The 21,461-nt window shown below is 36.1% G+C and overlaps 1 protein-coding gene across 4 annotated transcripts in view; it reads left to right on the top strand.

Annotated features, from left to right (window-relative positions):
• LOC150080786 (pre-mRNA splicing factor cwf19l2) overlaps window positions 1–21,461 on the top strand; it is a 315,168-nt gene that overhangs the window by 152,216 nt on the left and 141,491 nt on the right. For all 4 annotated transcript variants that reach the window (XM_090381845.1, XM_090381844.1, XM_090381843.1 and 1 more), the window contains exon 12: window positions 3,785–3,901. In XM_090381845.1, coding sequence (XP_090237971.1) covers window positions 3,785–3,901 — 117 coding nt within the window. The remainder of the gene's footprint in view (window positions 1–3,784; window positions 3,902–21,461) is intronic.

The following is a 21,461-nucleotide window of genomic DNA, read 5'->3' on the forward strand; positions in this document are numbered from 1 at the left end:
CTAAATGAAACACAACTGCACTGCTCGAAAAATGCGATGTAACTGAATGAAGTAGTTACTTTAATGAGTTGGTCAACTCTCGAAAACTAAAAACCTGATTTGAAATCTAGTTATATATCCTTGTAGAGCTCTCAAAGGGCAACAGTTTTGTTGCTTACTGTTTTTGTCTAACGTTTATAATTTTCAAGATATTGAGAAAAAAAACTTGAAAATGCTCGAATTTTTCAACACTCTCAACTTTGCATCGCTATTACTCGGGAACCATAAGAGCTACATCAAAACTATTTATAGATGTAAAAACTACATTTCCTACTGAACATGTTTACTGTTTATGTCTATCTATCATAGTTTAGAAGTTATTGAGAGTGAAAGTAACCAAGGTGCAGTGGCAAATGACCAAAATGTGAACTTTTTAGTTTTTTCGAAAAAAAATTATATGAAGTATAAAAATTTCAAATTTTTTTCTTGCATATTCATTGATGGCATTATATACCTGAAAAATAAGTATAAATCATTTTGCTTTGGTCTATTAGTTTTGGAGGGAGATATGACAGCAGTTAGATGTTTCACTTTTTGTGACAGCCTGAGCACCATGAATAACGTCTGTGGCCCAGCATAGACGTTATTCACGTCAAAAGAATTTGAAGAATAAAGGTATATGGCACAATTTCTCGAGGGGAACATCGACACCCATGACACTCAAAAGTTCATATTTTCATAGTGAGAAGCTGTAAAGCAGCCAAGAATTCACTGGTGCCCCTATACAATCTATGACAGAATAAACTGTGAGAACTAACTAATCTGTGAATAACTCAAACTTAAATATGGCCAGCCCTCTTTGGGCTAACTTAAAAAACCAAATGTACAAAATGTAAAGTTTTGAGTCAACAGTGCTGAATTGACAGAGCCCAAACATGCAAATATTGTGCTAAAATTACCTAAATCAAACTACTGAAGAAAATAACCAAACAGAAATAAATGAAACAATATCAATTAATAGTGATTAACTAAATGAAGCTATTAACTAAAAAAAAATAATAAAAGAAAACAAAGAGAGGGCTGAACTACACCAGATGTTGTGTAAAAATCAAGGAGGGGCTGCAGATATGGATGGTCACAGTTCATACAAAATAATACCAGGTGTGGCTATTAATAATGAAACTGTTGCAGTAAAATAAATATAATGAAATATTTCATACCTTACAAGTTATCCCCTTCAAAATAAATAATTGCCTTGGGCTTGCACACGCTGTGCCATATATTTCTTCCAAGCACGGGAACATTTCTAGAACTCGTCTTCTGCAGCCCTGTTTAACACTTCAGTCGTTTTTTTATGAATGTCTTCAGTCTTTTATGAAGGACTGAAAATGGGTTTCCTTAAGTACACTTTTGAGTTTAGGGAAGAGAAAAAAGTTATAGGGTGCATGCTCATACACAGGGATTTGTTTTTTGGCCAGAAACTGGTGACACAGAACACGTTGTGTGCTGGAGCATTATCTTGAAGAGGCATCCAACCATCTTTCTACAATTCAGGTCCATTTTTTTCATGCAGCCCTATCAGAACTTGGATGTAGTATGTTTCATTTGGTAGAATGTATTCAGCAGTAATAATTTCTTTAATACCAAAGAATTCAAGAAGCATAGTTTTAATTGTTGATTTTGGCATTCTTACTTTTTTTTTTTGTCTGGAGAGTTTTGTCTTCCATTGAACTTGACTGTCTTTTAGTTTGAATTGTACTGGAACAGCCTTTCATTGCAAGTAATTATGGTAGTCAGATAGTCTGGATCACCTTCATTTTTTTTTTTTTTTTTCTCTAAACATCTTCACAAATTTGGAGTCTTCTTATTCGTTGATCTTCATTAAAACGTTTTGCACCATCTTGGCCTAAACGTTTCTCATGCCTAAATTTTCAGTTAAAATTTGTCTAACTGTTTCTTTGTCCTTATTGAGTTCTGATGCAATCATTCTAATGTTTAAACAACAATCACTTCTAATCAGTGTCTCTTACCCAGTCCATATTTTCATAAATTTTCATGGATACCATATAGCCAGGTCATTCATCATTTTTCTTCTAAAAATCTTTTATGCCATTCAAATATGCAAGCTCTTATTATAATATCTTCCCAATAAACCTGACATAATAACTCATAACTTTCAGTTGATGCTTTCTTTAGTTTTGTTAAAATTTTGATTCACTGTTTGATTTGTTTGTCCATCATTTTTCCAGCAAACTGCAAAAACACAAGGCAATGAAAACCTGTGTCATTGTAAAGTGAATAAGTATGTTGGAACATGACTTGACAAACAACTAGGGAAGAGTTCAAGGTCAACTGCTGTACCTTTGTTTCACATGCGGCTCTTGGTGTGTAGTGGATGCACGTGCAATCTCATTTAATAGTCATACCTTGTACCTCAAATAAGAAAAATAAAACAGAAGTTACGTGATATTTTTTTAATATGGTAACAGTATTAGTTAACTAAATATGTAATGTGCTGTAATCTTAGCATTGCTGATTTAACATGGTTTCAGAGCAATTAATTCAACTGAAATATTTATTTATTTGATTAAATAAACTAACTACTTTTCCTACTAGATTTCAAATAATTCTAAATTGTTTGAAACCTAGTACATGCTATCATCACCTGTTTGTATTTCCACCTAATAGCAGACCTAGATATAAGTGATGGCAGCACAAAAATAGATTTTAAAATCAGTGATTACCCCTTTCAGCCATTTTTGTGTAACTCTTGACTCCCAAAAGCCAAAATTTCTCAGAAATTCAGATTCAGAAGTTGGTGAAATTAAGTGATATATAAATAGATTAAAAATAAGTAATAAGTTTTTTTTTGCAAATCTTTCACTGTTTTTTCTGAATTTTTAATACATTTTTAATGTTTTTTTATTTTATTTTTTTTTAAATTCTTATTTTTGAATTGATTTTACTGTAGGGTGTCTGGGCTAGAGGTATCCAAAAATAATGGCTTTTAATGTGAAAACCACTCATTACATTTTCTCAAATGAAAGCACAGTTGATAGAAAATCGCTCCAAGATTTGTTTCGTCACATTTTACTGCAATTGGGGTACTCAGAATCCTCACCAAGTGATCGAAAATGAAAATGAAATGACACACCAAAAGTTAATGTCTGGTTAGGAGTGCACAAAAATGACGTCATCAGTCCACTTTTTTTCATGGATATGATTATGAAAAAAAAAAAAAAAAAAAGCACGAGGCTTTATTAAAGACTGCATACCAGAGAAAAGTTCGGGATTTGGATGATTTGAAACAGCGTATCGTTGAAACAGTTGCTCTTATAACACCTCAGATGCTGGAAAACACTTGACAAGAGCTCGAGTATCATTTTGACATCTGTCAAGCTACAAAAGGTGTCCACATCAAACTTTACTAACCTTCATAAAAACTTGGTGAGTTACTCTGTATAATGACGAAAAAATATATTATAATACACCTTATGGGTGCTGAGATATATGTGTGAATTTTTGGATACCTCTAGCCTGGACACCCTGTATTGGGAATCAGAACAAGAGCAAATTAATATTATTTCATGAAGAAACTCACTCCACATGGTCAACATGTTCAGTAAGCTGTCTATAAAGATTAATCGCAGTTTAATAATTATATCAACTTTTATTCAAAGTGTACCTCAGTGAACAAAACCCTAAAATAGCTTATCTACGCTTTTAATAAAATAAAATCATTAAAATACTTCTATCTCTAAAATAGCTTTTGCACTCATCAGTAACAAGCTTCCCTCTTTTTCAGGCATATTTATGCTTGCCTGCATATCATTCACTCACTAAAGGTCATTGCCTTATTGTACCAATAAGTCATGTGTCTTCTGGAACTCTGTTGGATGAAGATATATGGGATGAAATTCAGGTAAAAAGTCTAAAACTGAATGATTGCTTAAAAAAAAAAAAAAAAAAAAATTGTGTATTGGCTTTTGTCTTTTGTTATTTATCAAAATTTGTGCAATAATATACACTGCCTTTCCAATTTAATATTAATTTTTGCAATTTAATTTTAATATATCACTGAAGGCCAAAAGATTTAAGGAAGTGAGTTTTTTTTCTGCATCAGCAAAAAGGGGGGGGGGAGAACCAACCTATATTCATGCTCTTCCCACTGCTGAAAGATACTGCTCTGGCTGATTTTTAAACGTCACCAGATGTCAAATAAGAAAAGAAAAAAGGGTGAAAAACTTGTGGTATATTCACCCAAATACACAAACAGTTTAATTGAAATAATCACTCTTAAACAATGTGAAAATGATAGTGTGTAACTCCAGCATATTACATATTAGGTAACTACTGTATTACCTCAACAAAAAAATAAATAAATAAAAAATAACAAAACAACCAAATTAATTAAACAAGGAATCCTACCTAGGTCATGGGAAGAGCCCTCAGTCTTTTGTGTGGTTGGACACTGCCACAACTTATGTTATGGAAAGACTGAAGAAATCCATCCCAAAGACAAAAGCAGACCCCCAAATAAGAGTTAAACTGAAATCATAAAATAAAATAATAAAAGTGAATTAAAAGATTTTTTATTTCTGTAGATTAGTCAGTGCTCTCATTTGTTTTTCCATAGGTCATATAGGGACACAAGTGAACTCTTGGCTGCATATCAGCAGTTCACTATGGAAATACAACCTTTTGGGTGTTGCCATAAAGAAATAATACCTGTGACACTGCTATTCTTTTATTCCCTCTTATTATCATTTTATGATTTCACTTTATCTTTATTTGGAGTCAGCTTTTTGTAATGTGCTGGAGTTCCAGCACTATTACTTTCACATGGTTTAACAGTGATTTCAGTTAAAATGTTTGTTTATTTACCAGACTGTCAACCTCAACTACAAGGAAAGCAGTTTAATTTATAAGCTTACAACATGCAGAGCAAACACAGGTCCTTTGTTCTTTATATGCCTCGATCAGATTTTCCCCAAGATGCCTTGTTTCCAAGCTCTGCAACACACACACACACACACACACACACACACACACACACACACACACACACACACACACACACACACACACACACACCTTTGTAATCTTGCCTTGTAGATGCTCGTGTGCTGTTCTTACCACTTAAGTTTTCCATTACTAACCCTTTCAAGAAGCTGTGTTTTCTTAAATGTGTCTTCCATACTCGAAACACAATACTTAATGGGTGCAATCTCACTACAACTTCCTTCCGTCCATCCCTAATTTACTGAAAAGATATTTGCAGTGCTCAATAAGGCTATGTGAACATAACCTTTAAGTTCCAAAAGCACAGGCACTCACAAATGGCCTGTTGTGGTGTTTTACATTCACTCAAGGATCTAAAGGCACCACAAGATAACTGTATGGTCAGCTACAAAATCCATGTGTAAACTGCCAAGGAGAGAGCACCCTGCATACCCAAGAACATGTCAATGGTGGAGTTGGGGGGAGAGAGAGAGAGAGAGAGAGAGAGAGAGAGAGAGAGAGAGAGAGAGAGAGAGAGAGAGAGAGATACAAAGGTTACATAATGCTTTTATTGCCTCCTAGTATGATACTGAACATATTTATTTATCAAGCTTGCATAAGCCTACTGAGAAAGACCAGTCAGCTGCCACCCCTACACCATACCTCCCACAACACACCCTCTATCAAAACAAAATCGTGGAGAAAAACCTTGTGTACCCCGCCCTCTAAAACTGAAGAAAAAATGGATGCCAAGGTGAAAGAATAGTCCAGTATTCAAATCCATGGGCTATTAAGAGACCTAGATATGATATTATGCAATGTTTCTCAAACACCAAGTCACTTCCTTCCATCCTGGCATGTTGAGCTTCCAACATGCGACTTCTCCCTCAAGATCTAGGAGGGTGGTTGCCACATTATCCTTAGTATTCCATCACCTTTTCACAGTACATCAAGTGCATTAGCATTAGCAAAGGCACATGATGCAAGAAAGCAAGCTTATATAGCATCAGCCAAAGGGAAAAAAAAAAAAAACCCTTTTCACCCATCCACTCACTCCAAATGTTTGTCAAGTTCTGCCTTGAATCTATTTAAGCTATCAACTTCTATAATGACAGATGGAAGTTTCTTCCACCAATCAACCACCCGCTGGCTAAAGGCAAGCTTCTGCACATCTATCCTACAACCGTCTTTCCTCAATTTGAATTTATGCCCTTTCAGGTGATTTATCTGAGCAAGAGGAAGTATCCCATCAACATTGAGCATGCCAAACCATGCAAGGCATTATACACCTCAATCAGATTACCTCGCAGGCCTAGTCTCGAGACACTGTAATTTTCAAAACTTAAGCCTTTCTTCATAAGAGCAACCCTTTGTTCCATTCACTAATCTTGATGCCTTCTCTGTACTCGTTCCAACAGCTCTATATCCTTCTTAAAATGAGGCCTCCAGACCTGTATACAGTAGTCAAGGTGTGGCCTGACCATTGCCTTATACAATGGGATAATCACCTCCTTATCCCTGCTAGAAAAATTCCTGTATATCATTGACAAGACACCATGAGCTACTCTTGCAGACCGTCTGTACTGCTCAGAAAACTTCATATCTGCCTGCACAGTTACCCCCAGGTCCTTTTCATTCTCTACCTCTGGGGTTACTGCTTCCCATATGTAGTACTTTACATTTGTCAATGTTAAACTTCATTTGCCACCTCTCAGCTCATCTGCTCAACTTTTCTAGATGCTGTTGCAGCAGTGTACTGTCATTAGTGTCATTAAAAAACCTGCCAACCTTTGTATTGTCTGAAAACTTGGACATTAAGCTTGATATACCATCATCAATATCATTCATAAATACAGAAAATAACAATGTACCCAACACTGAACCCTGGCTGACTCCACTAATAACATTAGTCCACGAAGAGCAGTGTCCATTGATTGCCACTCTCTGTCTTCTCCCACTCAACCATCCCTATATCCATAGCAGCAATTTGCCTCCAATGCCACACTGCTCCAGTTTGTGCAGCAGTCTTCCATGTGCAACAGTATCAAAGGCCTTTCTAAGATATCAAATATATGATATCAAAATTATTCTTTGCATCCACTTCCTTTGTGACTACATCATAGTATCCAATCAAATTGGTCAGACAAAGACTTCCCCTTAAAAAACCCATGCTGTGTCCGAGCTATAACTAAAGTCTTGTCTAGATGATCCTGCAATGCTTCTTTAACCAGTGCCTCCATTAATTTCCCTGGAACAGAAGTTAAATTCACAGGTCTATGATTACTTGTGTTGCTCTTTGATCCTCCTTTGCGGATTGAGGTCACATTTGCACATCTCCAGTTCATGGGTACCTCCCCTGAGTCCAAGGAAGCTGTCCTAATTATGGCTAAGGGTTTGCTTACTTCCTTTGCCATCTCCTTTAATATAACTGGATAGATTTCGTCCATCCCAGGTGCCTTTCTTATGTTTATCTTCAACAATTTCTCCTCCACTTTACTCTCAGTTATTACAAGATTATCTAGTTTACTGCCAGAGTTTAATACGCCTCTGGCATTCCCCTCCCTGAATATCTCCTCAAGTGTGAATGTAGATGCAAAATATTCATTTAGTTTGTTAGCTACCTGGGCAGAATCATCAACAGTTGTACCATCGATATCAAGTGGACAAATCTGATTCATCCCCTTCCTTCTAGAGTTTACATAAGTTTACCTAAGTAAAGAACTCTTTGCTGTTTTTCTTTGCATCCTTTGCCAAAGATTTCTCGTAATTTGCCTTCGCCTGCCTAACCTCCTTTGTGACTTGGTTACAGACCATATTATATCTATCATAGGCTTCTGTGTCACCTGTCATTTTATGTGATTAGTTCATCTGACATCCATTTAGGCCTATATCTTGAACAATATTTCTTAGTTGGTATTAAAAGCCTAGTAGCTTCCAAGATTAATTCTTTGAATGCTTCCCATTTTGAATTTGCTGATGGTAACATCATCAGTTGGTCCCACTATATAGAATTTAAATACTGTCTCAGACCACCGTAGTCACCTTTACGAAAGCAAAAACCCTTCCCTTTACCCTTGATTGTAGTTACCTCTTTGAGTAAATCCCACTTCAGCACACTGTGATCACTGCCACCTAATTGTTCCTTTAACTGCAGATTCTTAGTGCATGAAGAATCACTACTGGTAATCAGATCAAGAGTATTACTCCCTCTAGTTGCCTCCCGAACATGCTACTGTAGCAAACAATCATCCCATAAATCCACAAAAGCCTTGCTAGTGTGTGAGTGACCAACCCACAAATTCCAGTCAATCTCTGGAAAATTAAAATCCTCCATTATAAGACACTCTGATTTACTGGCCCATTCTATTTCTCTGCACAATTGCTCATTATACTCATCAGATTCATTAAGCCTGTAACACACACACACACACACACACACACACACACACACACACACACACACACACACACACACACACACACACACACACACACACACACCCCTACTCTCATATTTCATTTCCCATTGCTTATGTCACACCAAACAGAGTCAGCATTGCATTGTCCACCAACATCAACTGGATGCACTTCCTTAGATTTTATGTTTCTTAACTAACAGCATAATCACTCCTCCCTTCCTGTCCTATCTATCATTTCTGTACACATTTTACTCTCCATATTCCAAATCTGCAATGCTTATGTTTGCGTGACCACATCTCTGATATCCCAGCAATATCTGCCTTTGATGTATTGACTAGCACTTCAAGCTCATCGAATTTATTAACTATACTCCTAGTTGGTGCATGCAAGTATACATGCACCTGTTTCTGCTCTTAGTTACCCTAACACAGCCCATGTATTTACTTGTTCTGACTTCTTGTCAGTCTACACAAGTTATCCATGTGTGGGATCACAGTTCTTCTATAAATTGTGATATCCAATCACATTCCACAAGAAAATAGCATACATACAGTAGAGTTACATGTGATAGAACTCACCTTATAAAAATTAGCCATTACCAAAGATATATGATATAAGAGTGATTTGTCAATTATGTTACAGGCTTTATCAGTACCAAGATGTAATCCTCATCCAGTTTTGTCCCAGATTTAGCAGATGCTGTAGTCTCTCTTTTAATCAGAATTTGACATCTGTTTATGCTAGATCCCAAACTACATTTCAATCAGGGGAAACTATCTAGCTGATAATGCTGCAAATCAGCAGTTCCCTTTGAATAACTGTTGCCTTTCAGTCCCATGTACAAAACAAAGATTAAAGGAATATAAATATAATATGTAGCAAACTGTATTCCCAATGACAAGATTCTTGGCATGGACAGGCTATAAACAAACTAATACAGATTAGGCCTGTAACCAAACTAATGCAGATTAGACCTGTAATCAAACTAATGCAGATTAGGCCTGTAATCAAACAATAGCAGTTCAGTCTCTGCCGGGTCTGCAGAGAGGAAGTTGTTCTTGATTAGCTCTGGATAGGTTATAGTCATATGACATTCTTTTTTGCTGAGGGTGGATGACCTGCCTAAATGTGAGAAGAACTGTGATATTTTAACCATTATTCATATTTTTTATAGATTGACCTCTTTTTACAAATGCATGGCATTTACGTTTGTGGATTTTAAGTCTGACTGAACCTAGCCAGATTTTAGATGTCAGAGAAACAGTATGCTTGATGTTTTTAAAATTTTGCCAGTTCCTTAATTTGTATAGGTATATTTAAATTAGTCTTTTTATATATTGTTTGAGAACAGTCGGTGGATTTTTGGCTGCTGTAAAGGGATACATATTTTTAAACTTTACCGTATTCTTCCTTAATTAACATAGTACATTGTGTTTTACACGGATATTAAATAGGTTTAGTAGCGTTTGTTAGCTTCTTATTTTGAATTTAACCAGCAATTTTTGGAAGTTACGACTCCCGGTGTTAACGCCAATATTGTTGAACTAGCCGCCATATTGTAGTCGATAAGAAATAGCTTAACGTATATATAGATCGAACTGATAGTGTAAGGTATAAAGTAAAACTAGATAGTGTAATACAAAGCACTATATTAGGAATCTGTTAGCTTATTATAGTATTATCAAATAATCAAAAATAATATTAATCTTATTAAAATTCATTGATAATTAAATTGCATTTAAACGGAAATCATGATTAGACTAGAGCTGCGAAACAAAGATCACAGTCTAGCGAGAGTGCTGCAACTTGGCGGAGAAACGAAGGGGACGATTCTCCAATGCAACACAGTCTCAAAAAATGTGCGAAATGGGAAATGTTTGCCAACCTTTCTAAAACAGGACATGATGTAGCCAAGGAGGATGCCTTTGTATGTCTAGAGAATCAAGACACACAAAGAGGATGCCTAGGTGTCTAGAGTGTAAAAAAATTAGGCGCTAATTCAGCGTTCTGATGGGTGTCTATGAGAGCTTGAGGTGTAGGGTATATGACCTCGAAGAAATTAATATGAGGAGCCCATCAAGCTCTGCTGCCCAGCTCAATGACAGTGCTTACTCCTGTGCATCAGGCAAAACAGAGGCAATCTCCAAGGCAGAATGCGCTGGTTCCAAAGGAACTAGTTATTATTGGTGACTCTATTGTCAGGGAGATGGGGAATATACTATGCAAGAAGGATAAGTGGAACACTACCAGAGTATGTCTGCCAGGGGCAAAAGTTGATGGCATTGTAGAGCAGATATCATCTTTTAAGGGCACAAAAGGTGATGTTGTTGTACATTGGAACCAATGACATTAAGAGTAAGAGATCTACAGATTTACTCAACAAGTACAGGTCAATGTTGAAAAAAAGTTGAGTTAGGTTTGAACATCAATGTGTCTGCAATTCTGCCCAGACACGATAGGAGGGACTATATGATGAAATCCTTGTCGATCAATTCAGCCCTGGAGAGATCATGCAAGGCTCGAGGGGTAGAATTTTTTTCAGCCTCGTTGGTGCTTGTTGACAGGAGAAACTTCTTCTACAGGGTACAAGGCTAAGGGCTTTGTTTTCGTAAAGATAACTACAGTGAGATCAACTGATGTTACCAACATTGAATTCTAAATGGGAAGCCTTCAGGAACATAATTTTGGAAGCTACTAGGCTTTTCATTCCAACTAAGAAATACTGTTCAGGGTTTAGGCCTAAATGGATGTCAGATGAATTAATGAGGTTTGTGGCAGAGAAAAAGAATGTATGTAATGCATATAAAGTATCAGGTGACACAGAAGCCTATGGCAGTATAAAGGAGGTTAGGCAGGCGAAGGCAAATTATGAGAAATCTTTGGCAAAGGATGCAAAGAAAAACAGCAAAGAGTTCTTTACTTATGTAAACTCTAGAAGGAAAGGAATGAATGAATCAGATTGGACCACTTAACATAGATGGGTTGACTATTGATGATCATACTCAGGTAGCTGACAAACTGAATGAGTATTTTGCATCTACATTCACACACGAGGAGTCATTCAATGAGGAGAGTGCCAGAAGTTTATCAAATGCTAACAGGGAGCTATATGATTTTGTAATAACTGAGAACAAAGTGGATTAGAAATTGTTGAAGTTAAACATAAAGAAGGCACCTGGAGTGGATGAGATCTATCCAGTTATATTAAAGGAGGCAGCAAAGGAAATAAGCAACAGCCATAATTATGAGAGCTTCCTTGGACTCAGGGGAGGTACCCATAGACTGGAGATGTGCAAATGTAACCTCAATTCACAAAGGAGGATCAAAGGCTGACACAAGTAATTATAGACCTGTGAGTTTAACTTCTGTTCCAGGAAAATTAATGGAGGCACTGGTTAAAGAAGCACTACAGGATCATCTAGACAAGACTTCATTTATAGCTTGGACACAGCATGGTTTTGTTAAGGGAAAGTCTTGCCTGACCAATTTGATTGGATACTATGATGCAGTCACAAAAGAACTGGAAGCCAAAAATAATCTTTATATCATATACTTGGATTTCAGGAAAGCTTTTGATACTGTTGCACATGGAAGACTGCTGTACAAATTGGAGAGGTATGGCTTTAAGGTAAGTTGCTACAATGGATAAAGGGATGGTTGAGTGGGAGACGGCAGAGAGTGGTAATCAATGGACACTGCTCTTCGTGGACAAATGTTATTAGTGGTGTCCCTCGGTTCGGTGTTGGGCTCATTGTTGTTTTGTGTATTTATCAGTGATATTGATGAAGGTATATCAGGTTTAATGTCCAAGTTTGCAGATGATACAAAGGTTGGCAGGGTTGTTAATGACAGTAAAGACAGTATGCTTCTCCAAGTGGATCTAGATATGTTGGGAAAATGGGCTGAGAAGTGGCAACTGAAGTTTAACATTGACAAATGAAAAGTACTGCATATGGGTAGTGATAAGCAAAGAGAAATATACCAATTCTGTGGTACTACACTTAGGGAAGTGGAAAGTGAAAAAGACCTGGGGGTAATTGTGTAGTCAAATACAAAGTTCGCTGAGTTGTGCAGACGGGCTGCCAGGGCAGGTCGTGTCTTGGCATGGAGTCGTGTCAATAATATATAGGAATTTTGCTAGCAGGGACAGGGATGTGATTATCCCATTATACAAGCCAGTGGTCAGGCCACACCTAGAGTAATGTATACAGGGCTGGAGGCCTCATTTTAAGAAGGATCTAGAGTTGCTAGAACAAGTACAAAGAAGGGGAACAAAGGGGTAGACCAAGAAAGGCTAAGTTCTGCAAATTGCAGCACCTGGAGAGTAGGCACCTGTGTGGTCATCTGATTGAGGTGTATAAGGCCTTGAACGGGTTGAGCAAGCTGAATGCTGATGGGATTCTTACTCTTGCTCAGACTAAGAACCTGAGGGGGCTCACTTTCAAATTGAGGTAAGATAGTTGTAGAATAGATGTGCGGAAATTGGCCTTTAGCCAGCGGGTAGTTGATTGGTGGAACAGGCTTCCATCTTTTGTTGTGGAAGCTAATAGCCTTAAATAAATTTAAGGCTGAGCTGGACAGGCATTTGGAACGAATGGAGGGGTGAAATGGAAGTGTGTGTGTGTGTGTGTGTGTGTGTTTGTTTTTTTTTTTTTTTTTTTTTTTTTTACTGATGCTGCATAAGATTGCTTTCTTGCATCGTATGCCTCTAATAATGCTATTCTATGATTTATTACTTTTGACATGGTAATGTTTAAAGATTACCAAATACAGTCAGACCTCTTTTTAACGAACCTCCATATAGCGAATTTTTCTATGTAGCAAACTTTCTTGATTTTCCCTTGGTCATTACATTGAAAATAGTTTCTGTAATGAAGAAATTTCCATATAACGAACTGATTTTGAGAAACCGGCGTACACATTGTTCACACCTCTGGCCTTTAGGCAGTATAGCTGATGCTGTAGAAAGCACAATTAAGAGCTAAAATTATTAAGAATAAATCCCTGTAACTTTTAAGAGCTAAAGGGATTAATTCCACAAATTAAGAGCTAAAACATTTTACAGTTTAGTGTTGCCCATAAAACCCTGCAGGAGGAAACTGGCCAACCATGGCACAGGATAGAAAAAGATGGAAAGTTTTGGGATAGTCTTTTGCCCAGCAGGGGCTAAAAAGATGTAAAACTTATAAATCTTGTACACAACTGTACTGAGGTCACACTGGTCAACTGCTATCTGTGTCCACAGCCATTGGCAAAGATTAAGGCATATTCCTGGACATTGGGTCTGATCAACCTGTTTTCTACTGTAAGCATCCTATTAGAGATTTTCCTTTATCTGTTGTTTCGAAGAAATGAGTCATCCACACTTTCACTAAATTTCACCTGTCTCTGTTTACATGGTAGGTACAAGTGGTCCCTAATTTCGATTTTGTTTTAGCTGCTGCGCATTTCCTCTTACAGTGTGTAAGAGGAAATCCTTGACTGTAATGTGAAAAAGTGGAAGTGCTTAATAGTGTAGAAATAGCATTAAAAAAAATTGCTTTAAAATTTGGTATTCCTGCCAGTAGTGTGTTAACCATTCTAAAAAACTGTGTTTCAATTGAAATCGGAAGCATCCAAAATTATGCCTGTATAAAGATGTAGATGAAGCAGTTTTTAAGTGGATGAAGTTGATTTGAGACCAAACCATGCCGATATCAGGGTGATTATTAAAAGAGAAGGCTATGGAGTATGCATCTTTTCTGGAACATAAAACATTCCAAGCCAGTTCTGGTTGGCTGGTCAAATTTAACGAGCGTCGTGGCTTACTCGAAAAAGTTATTTCTGATGAAAATGGAGTTGTAATCGGAGAAGAATATACCCATTGGAAAGAAACAGTTTTTTTATTAAAAAAAATTTTTAACAGTGGATTAAATTTCAATAGAAAGATGATGAAAGAAAATAAAAATCGTGTTTATTGTCGACAACTGCCCTGCCCACCTTCACTCAGTAATTTCGAAACTCGCAAGCTTGTTTTCTTCCCTCTGAATATCTCATCTAAACTGCAGCCAATGGGCCAAGGATTTGAAAATGCACTACTGAAGGCACATACTGAAAAAATTTTTACTGAGAATAGAAACCAACCAACCTATAGATCCTGTTATAGATTTTCGGTTGTGCATATCAGAATTGGCAAAAGTGTGGAATCAAGATGTGACGGAAACAATGATTAAGAATTGTTTTGCAAAAGCAGGTTTTGCTAAAATGGCAATTAAGAGCAATGAGAGGGGTGAACTACTACAAGACATTGAGCATTCTTAGGAAGAGTTCCAAGCGAGGTTTGATCAGTGGGGAAATTGTTCTTGACAAATTTTTAAGTGTTGATAATGATGTCATAGTAGCTGAATATCTGAATGGCTCCAACATTTTGGAGCAGCCTTTCATGAGGGATATCAAATGATTTGCTAAAGTTTAGATATATAATGTCGAAATTGTTACCTTTATCCGACGGCATCGTACTAATATATCAGATTGATCAGGCATGACCACCTTAATAATCCTATGCTGGGATCTATTTGAAGTACCATTCTTGTCAAGATGGTCCTGAATTTGACCTAAAGGTTTTTCTAAACCTTTATGCCAAACATTATCAAGACTTGCAAATGTAAAGGGAAATTACTTGAATTCCACTAAACTTCTTCATTAGTATAAGCAAAAATATCGCCAGTTGATCAACACTGATTGATCCACTCTTGTGATCATTAATCAGACAAAAGGTTTCAAGATGGTGTAAAATTTAGTGATAAATGGATTTCTCTATTACTTTGTAAAGGGTAAAATAAGTACAATGGAACGGTAAGTGAATGGGAGGCATTTGTCTCCACTTTAAATTAGATATAAGCAAATTTTCATGCAGAAGAAAAAACACCAGTATGTGGAAAGTGTAAAAGGATGGCAAAAATGGGGAAAGCCTTAGAGCAGGGGTGGCGAACAAGTTGATTGTGATCTACCAGTCGATCGCAGCTTTAATTTCGGTCGATCACGTCACAATGAATTTTAAATATATGTAAAAAATAGATTAGTCAAAATGTAAATGTTATTATTATGCACCGCACTGTATATGCTTATTACAAATCTGTTGACCCATGTGACTACTCTTGTCACCGCGCAGCTGCTAGGCTTGCCTAGTGAAAATTCATGCAGTTACGTTGTGGAGAGCAGTGTATGTATTGAATTTTTATTTAGCTGACTTAAAATTAATAACTGGACAGTATTTATACGTTAATTTAATACCCTTTGATTTAAAATGAATACTACAAAAAAGAGTAAAACGTATCATTTTAATCAAGAGTGTGAACTAGACTACTTTTTTGTAATGATAAAAGAAAAATGTTGTTTGATTTGCAATACTTCAGTGGCTTAAAAGTGCTCTTCAAGATCTGCAATTATCTCAAAATACTGCAATGCAACGCATCGAAAAAATTAGTAAAAATGTGAGCGGACAATTGCGTGCTCATATTGCTAATTGTGTGTCCTTTTCTTTACAACTGGATGAATCTACAGATGTCAGTGATACAGCTCAATTGCTCATTTTTATTCATGTGGTTTTCGATGATTCTGCCACTAGAGAAGAACTGCTGGACATGGTTTCGTTAAAAGAAAGAACTAGAGGTCTTTTGCCTTTAGCCTTTAGCCAGCAGGTGGTTGGTTGGTGGAACAGACTTCCATCCCTTGTCGTGGAAGTTGATAGCCTAAATAAGTTTAAGGCTCAGCTGGACAGATATTTCGAACGAACAGAGGGGTGAAGTGGAAGTGGAAGTGGTTATTTTTTATTTATTTATTTATTTTTTTTTTTTTTTTTGGCTGATGCTGCATAAGCTTGCTTTCTTGCATCAAATGCCTCTACTAATGCTAATGCTAAGTCTTGATATATTTAATGCATTCAAAAATTTTATTGAAAAAATTAAATTACCATGATTTAAGCTCATATCAGTAACAACAGATTGAGCTAAAGCGATGATGGGGCATCTTAATGGAATCATCACATTGTGCCAAAAGGATGACAAATTCCCAAATTTTTTGAGTTACCACCGTATCATCCACCAATAAGTGTTAGCCAGCAAAAGATTAAATACTAAAAGTGTTATGGATATAGCTTTCGAAATCATGAATTCCATCAGAGGACAATCTCTTCAAAGTAGACATTTCAAAATGCAACCCGATGAAAATGAACCAGATCATATATTACACACAGATATGAGGTGGCTGAGTTGGAGTAAGTTTCTACAGTGATTTCAAAATTTGCTGAGTGAAATTTTAAAAATTGTTGATCAAAGGGGAGATAATTATCAGCAGCTACAAGATACAGAGTGGTTGTGTGATCTGGCTTTTTTGTCAGATTTTACCAGTAAATTAAAGCGATCTGAATTTGGAAAAAATAAAAATGTGGGTCACACGATTAGTAGTATTTCTGCATATAAATATCAATAATAAAAAAAAATAATAATAATAAAAAATATTATTTTTTATTATTATTAGTAGTAGTAGTATTAGCTATATGGTGCAAAGAAGCCTGAGGCCTATGGCCTATGATGCACCAGCCAAAAAAAAATATTCAGAGTTACCCTGAGAGAGAGAGAGAGAGAGAGAGAGAGAGTCAGAGTCAGAAGTAGAAGGAAATCACCAAGAAAGAGAAGAATGATGATATTCATCTCAGGATATCATCATCTTGGGTGTGCCAAGCTCAAACTCACCAGATGTAAAATCCTGTTTTTTTTGAATTTAATAGTGAGAAATATGTTTCTGAAATTGAGAAAGTTTTGGATGATTTTGAAACCAGATTCAGTAATTTTAAACAATTGAAAACATTGTTCAATGTATTTTATCCATTTAAGGTCGACTTAGATATGAAAAAAATTGCAGAAACAATCGCTGTGATTTTTCACATGGAGAAAGTATTACTTGAAAATGAAATTATTATATTGCGAAACAATATCTTCCTAAAAGCCAGATCATCAGAAAAAAACTTTTGGAAATATGTTTGCCGAGAGAAGTACCCAAATGAAAAAAAATGGCCATGAACTTTTAAATTCCTGTTTTGGTTCCACATATCTATGTGAATTGACCTTTCATATTTGAAACAAAGACAGAATCGCTGTACTCTTACTGACTTGCATACAGAAGATTCTTTACTGTGGGCCTTATCACAGTATATCCTCAATTTTGAAAGCTTGGCAGATGACATGAAGGCACAAACTTCACATAAATTAAAAATTTAAATATATGTTAATTTAAAATAAGAATTCTGAACGACAATTCTCAATGTGTTGATTAACTTTTTTTTAACCATGTTCAATGAAATTCTTGAGATTGTAGATCGTGACACGTTTTGAAGAAAAAAAAAGTAGATCGCATCACAAATTAAGTTGGCCACCCCTGCTCTAGAGCATGGGTTTTGAGAACACATGGTTTTTTTTTTTTTTTTTAGGAGCATTAGCAACTAAGGCCATATTGCTCCGGGGATATGCGGTGGTCATTCCCTGACCTTTCCGTATTTGGTAGTCACGGGCTCGAACCCCGGTCTAATCAAGAAGTGTGTGCTACGCGCTGCTGCTGCTCCTACCCACCTGGCTATGGAGGCACCCTGAGAACACATGGAGAAATGTCTTCAGGCCTGGAGACTTCTTGCATCAAGGTTGTTCAAGGTTCTTTTTCTTCTGTTCTCCTGTTGTAAGACCACAGAAGTCATTGAGTAGTATGTGTTTGATATGTAGAGGTGATTTATTATTGTTATGCTAATTATGAAAGCTACCAGAACCTATATTACCTTAGTGATGTGTATGGGTTGAAGGCTGAGAAGATAAAAGCTACTTGTTGGCATTAGACCTCTGTAGATTGTAATTTTCAATAAAGACATAGAGGTAGATTGTTTCAAAGAACAAAAATTATAAGAAATAAATAAAGAGGAGAATTAGTTCTGTGAGTTTAAAGTTGGACAGTGAATGGACCTTGGCTAGTGCTTGCTTAGAAGAGTGTCGAATTGCAGTGGAATGCCAACACAGAAGAACAGTACCTATGGAAATAGCTATAAAAAAATGCATGCCACAGAAATTGAATATCTGTGTTACAGAGTGGAGAGATTTTGTAAAAGGTCATTGATTAACCTGATTGCCCTTTTTTGGATGGAGTCAAGCTTAAGAGAGGTTTTGGGGGGCACCATCTCCATACATGGAAACAATATTCCATAGCACATTCTATTATGTACAGTGTTGCCAATAGTTGTGTAGAGGAAAATTATGGATGAGAGCTTAAAAACAAAAGAAATCTAGTTTAGATGCTAAGGAAACAATATTTGTGATGTGCTTATACTAGTAAAGATTAGATGTCAGGGTGATCTCAAATAAAGATATGTGATCTTATCTAGAAATCCTAGTTTGTTGAAGTTGAGCAAGGGTAATTCTTTTTTGTGAAAGGCAGATTAGTACTGATTATTAAAGGATTGTAGTTAACTAAATTTTCTTCATATTGAAGAACTACTTGGAGATCAGAATTTAAGGAATTAGCAGTGGATATTATGGAGAGCAAGGATTCTGAACAGGAAAAAATTGCTATTGTTGCCAAAACTCTAGACAGGATTTCCAGTTAATGGAAGATCTTTAATATACAAGATCAAGAGATTGGGAGAAAGAACCAATGTTTGTAAACACTAGCATTAGTTGAGAGGATAGGAGATCCTTCTACCATAGCCTACAGTGAATGGTCACACAGAAAACTATGGTTTTAAAAAGCAGAAGGTTGACCAACAGATGGAAGCTTATTTAGGACACCTTTGTGCCAAATACGATCAGATGCCTGGGATATGTCAAGAGCAACTGATCAAGTTTAGCGAACCTCTGTCAAATTTGTCCAAATAAATGTACCATAAGCCAAAATATCACCACAGATCAACAGTGACAGAAGTGATGTTGACAGCCATTGATCATGGAAGAACAGTTGATAAATTTCTCCATTACTTTGATAATTGGAAGAGGGGCTTTATCTCTCCTTTCTTAGGAACTGACTGAATATTAGCAATTTCCATGCAGAAAGAAAACATAAGTGGAATAAGGAATTGTTAAATGGTCACAAAAAACAGGAGCAATCTCTGGAGGCAGATTTTGAGAATAAGTGGAAAAATGCCAGTGGGCCTGGAGCCACCTTAGCATCAAGATTATTTAGAATTCTAATATCCTTGAGTTGGAAGACTGAGGGGGAATCTATTGGAATGTGTTTTGTTTTTATGCAAGAATTAAAGCAGGTTGTAACAACAGTGAAAGTATGGATGGACACATTGTAGCCAGTAGTTTTAGTCAGAGACCAAAAGTCTTGATTATCATAGGTTGAATAAGCCTTACTCTTAGCCTATTCATTGCTGATGGGATTCTTCCTCTTGCTCAGATTCTGCACCTAAGGGGACATAAATTCAAATTGAGGAAAGATAGTTGTAGAATAGATGTGTGGAAATTTGCCTTTAGCCAGCCGGTAGTTGATTGTTGGAATAAACTTCTGTCTGTCGTTGTGGAAGTTGACAGCTTAAATAATTCAAAGCAGAACTAGACAAACTTTTGAAGTGAATGGATGGGTGAAACAGAAAGTTTTTTTTTTTTTTTTCTTTTGGCTGATGCTATATAAGCTTGCTTTCTTGCATCGTATTTCTCTACTAATGCTATTCATAAATCAAGTTTGGATTGATAGTTTTTTTACACCTGTTGTGATCATTATTACAGGCAGAAATGCAGCTGGAGATTTGGATACAAACCAGTTGCAATATACTGTAATCTTGAATAGCCTTAGCACATTTGTTCAAAAAACAGTATTTAGATAAAAGATGATTGGAAAGAAATTCCAATGAAGTTCTCTTTCTCCCCCCCCCCAGGCTGAGTATGGCCTTGGTGGGGGAGTGGGGGAGGATCTCTACTGAAGAAGGAAACCATCACCAAAATGTAACTTGATTTTCTAGAAGATAGGCCACCTGGCATCAACCTTTGTATTAGTATTAGTAGTAGCAAATGATGCAAAGAACTAAGTTTACATAGCATTAGCAAAAAACATATTGATCTCATTGGCCCTGCTGGCAAAATTCCTGTATATCATTCCTGAAAAAAATTGTCACTGATATAAGAGTTATTAAAGGTGATTATATATTACAGTTATTATATATAGTTATTAGGCACATTAACATATATGCATAATGCACCTATTGTTTTCACTATGTCTGCCTGTTTGCAGGTAACAATTTGACTTCCAGTGAACAGATTTTATGAAATTTTTATATTTGGGCCTTTTAAAAAGGGTTGTCAAGCCATTCCATAATTCATTATTCAGACCATTATAAACCAATCATTTATTTTGTTTTATGTTATTTTATTTATTTATTTTTGTTTTTTGTTTTTTTTCATCTTCATGTAATAACTTTACTACTAATGGTTGGATTTTCATGAAATTTTATATTTTGTTCTTTAGAATTATTTCTCAGCCCTTCCAAAATTTTATATATATCAAAAATAAAAAAATTATTAAAAAATATTTTTATAAATATTTTATATAAATCAGATCAATTGCTTTTTTTTTTTTTTTTTTTTCATACATATCACATAGCCTATCCATTTACTGTATATTGTAGCAAAGCACCAGATATTGTTTATTTGCTCTGAACTGGTTGGAGGATGAACTTGCAGCATGGCAGATGCACATAAAAGTCATTGCTTTTGCTCTTTTTTTTTTTATATATAAATCCTGAATTATTAATATTTGCTAACTTGCCTGAAATGTAGCACACTATGAATAAACTAACTTGTTACAGTTATTAATAGCATCCAGTCTACACTGCTCCAATAGTAGTGGAAAATTGTGTAAGGAGGCAAGCTACAGCTTCAGCCAAAAGGGGCTGGGAAGGAAAGTTCATTTCATCTGTACATTCCGTCTAACAGTTTGTCCAGTCTTTCCTTAAATCTATTCAAAAAATTAAATTTATTCTGGGATTACCACTACTCCCTTGCATTTATCAATTTAAACTTTAATTGTACTTCCTAGCTGAGCTGCCT

Source organism: Mastigoproctus giganteus, chromosome 9, assembly GCF_048544385.1.
Source record: "Mastigoproctus giganteus isolate SK-2022 chromosome 9, ASM4854438v1, whole genome shotgun sequence".
Taxonomy (NCBI): Eukaryota; Metazoa; Arthropoda; class Arachnida; order Uropygi; family Thelyphonidae; genus Mastigoproctus; species Mastigoproctus giganteus.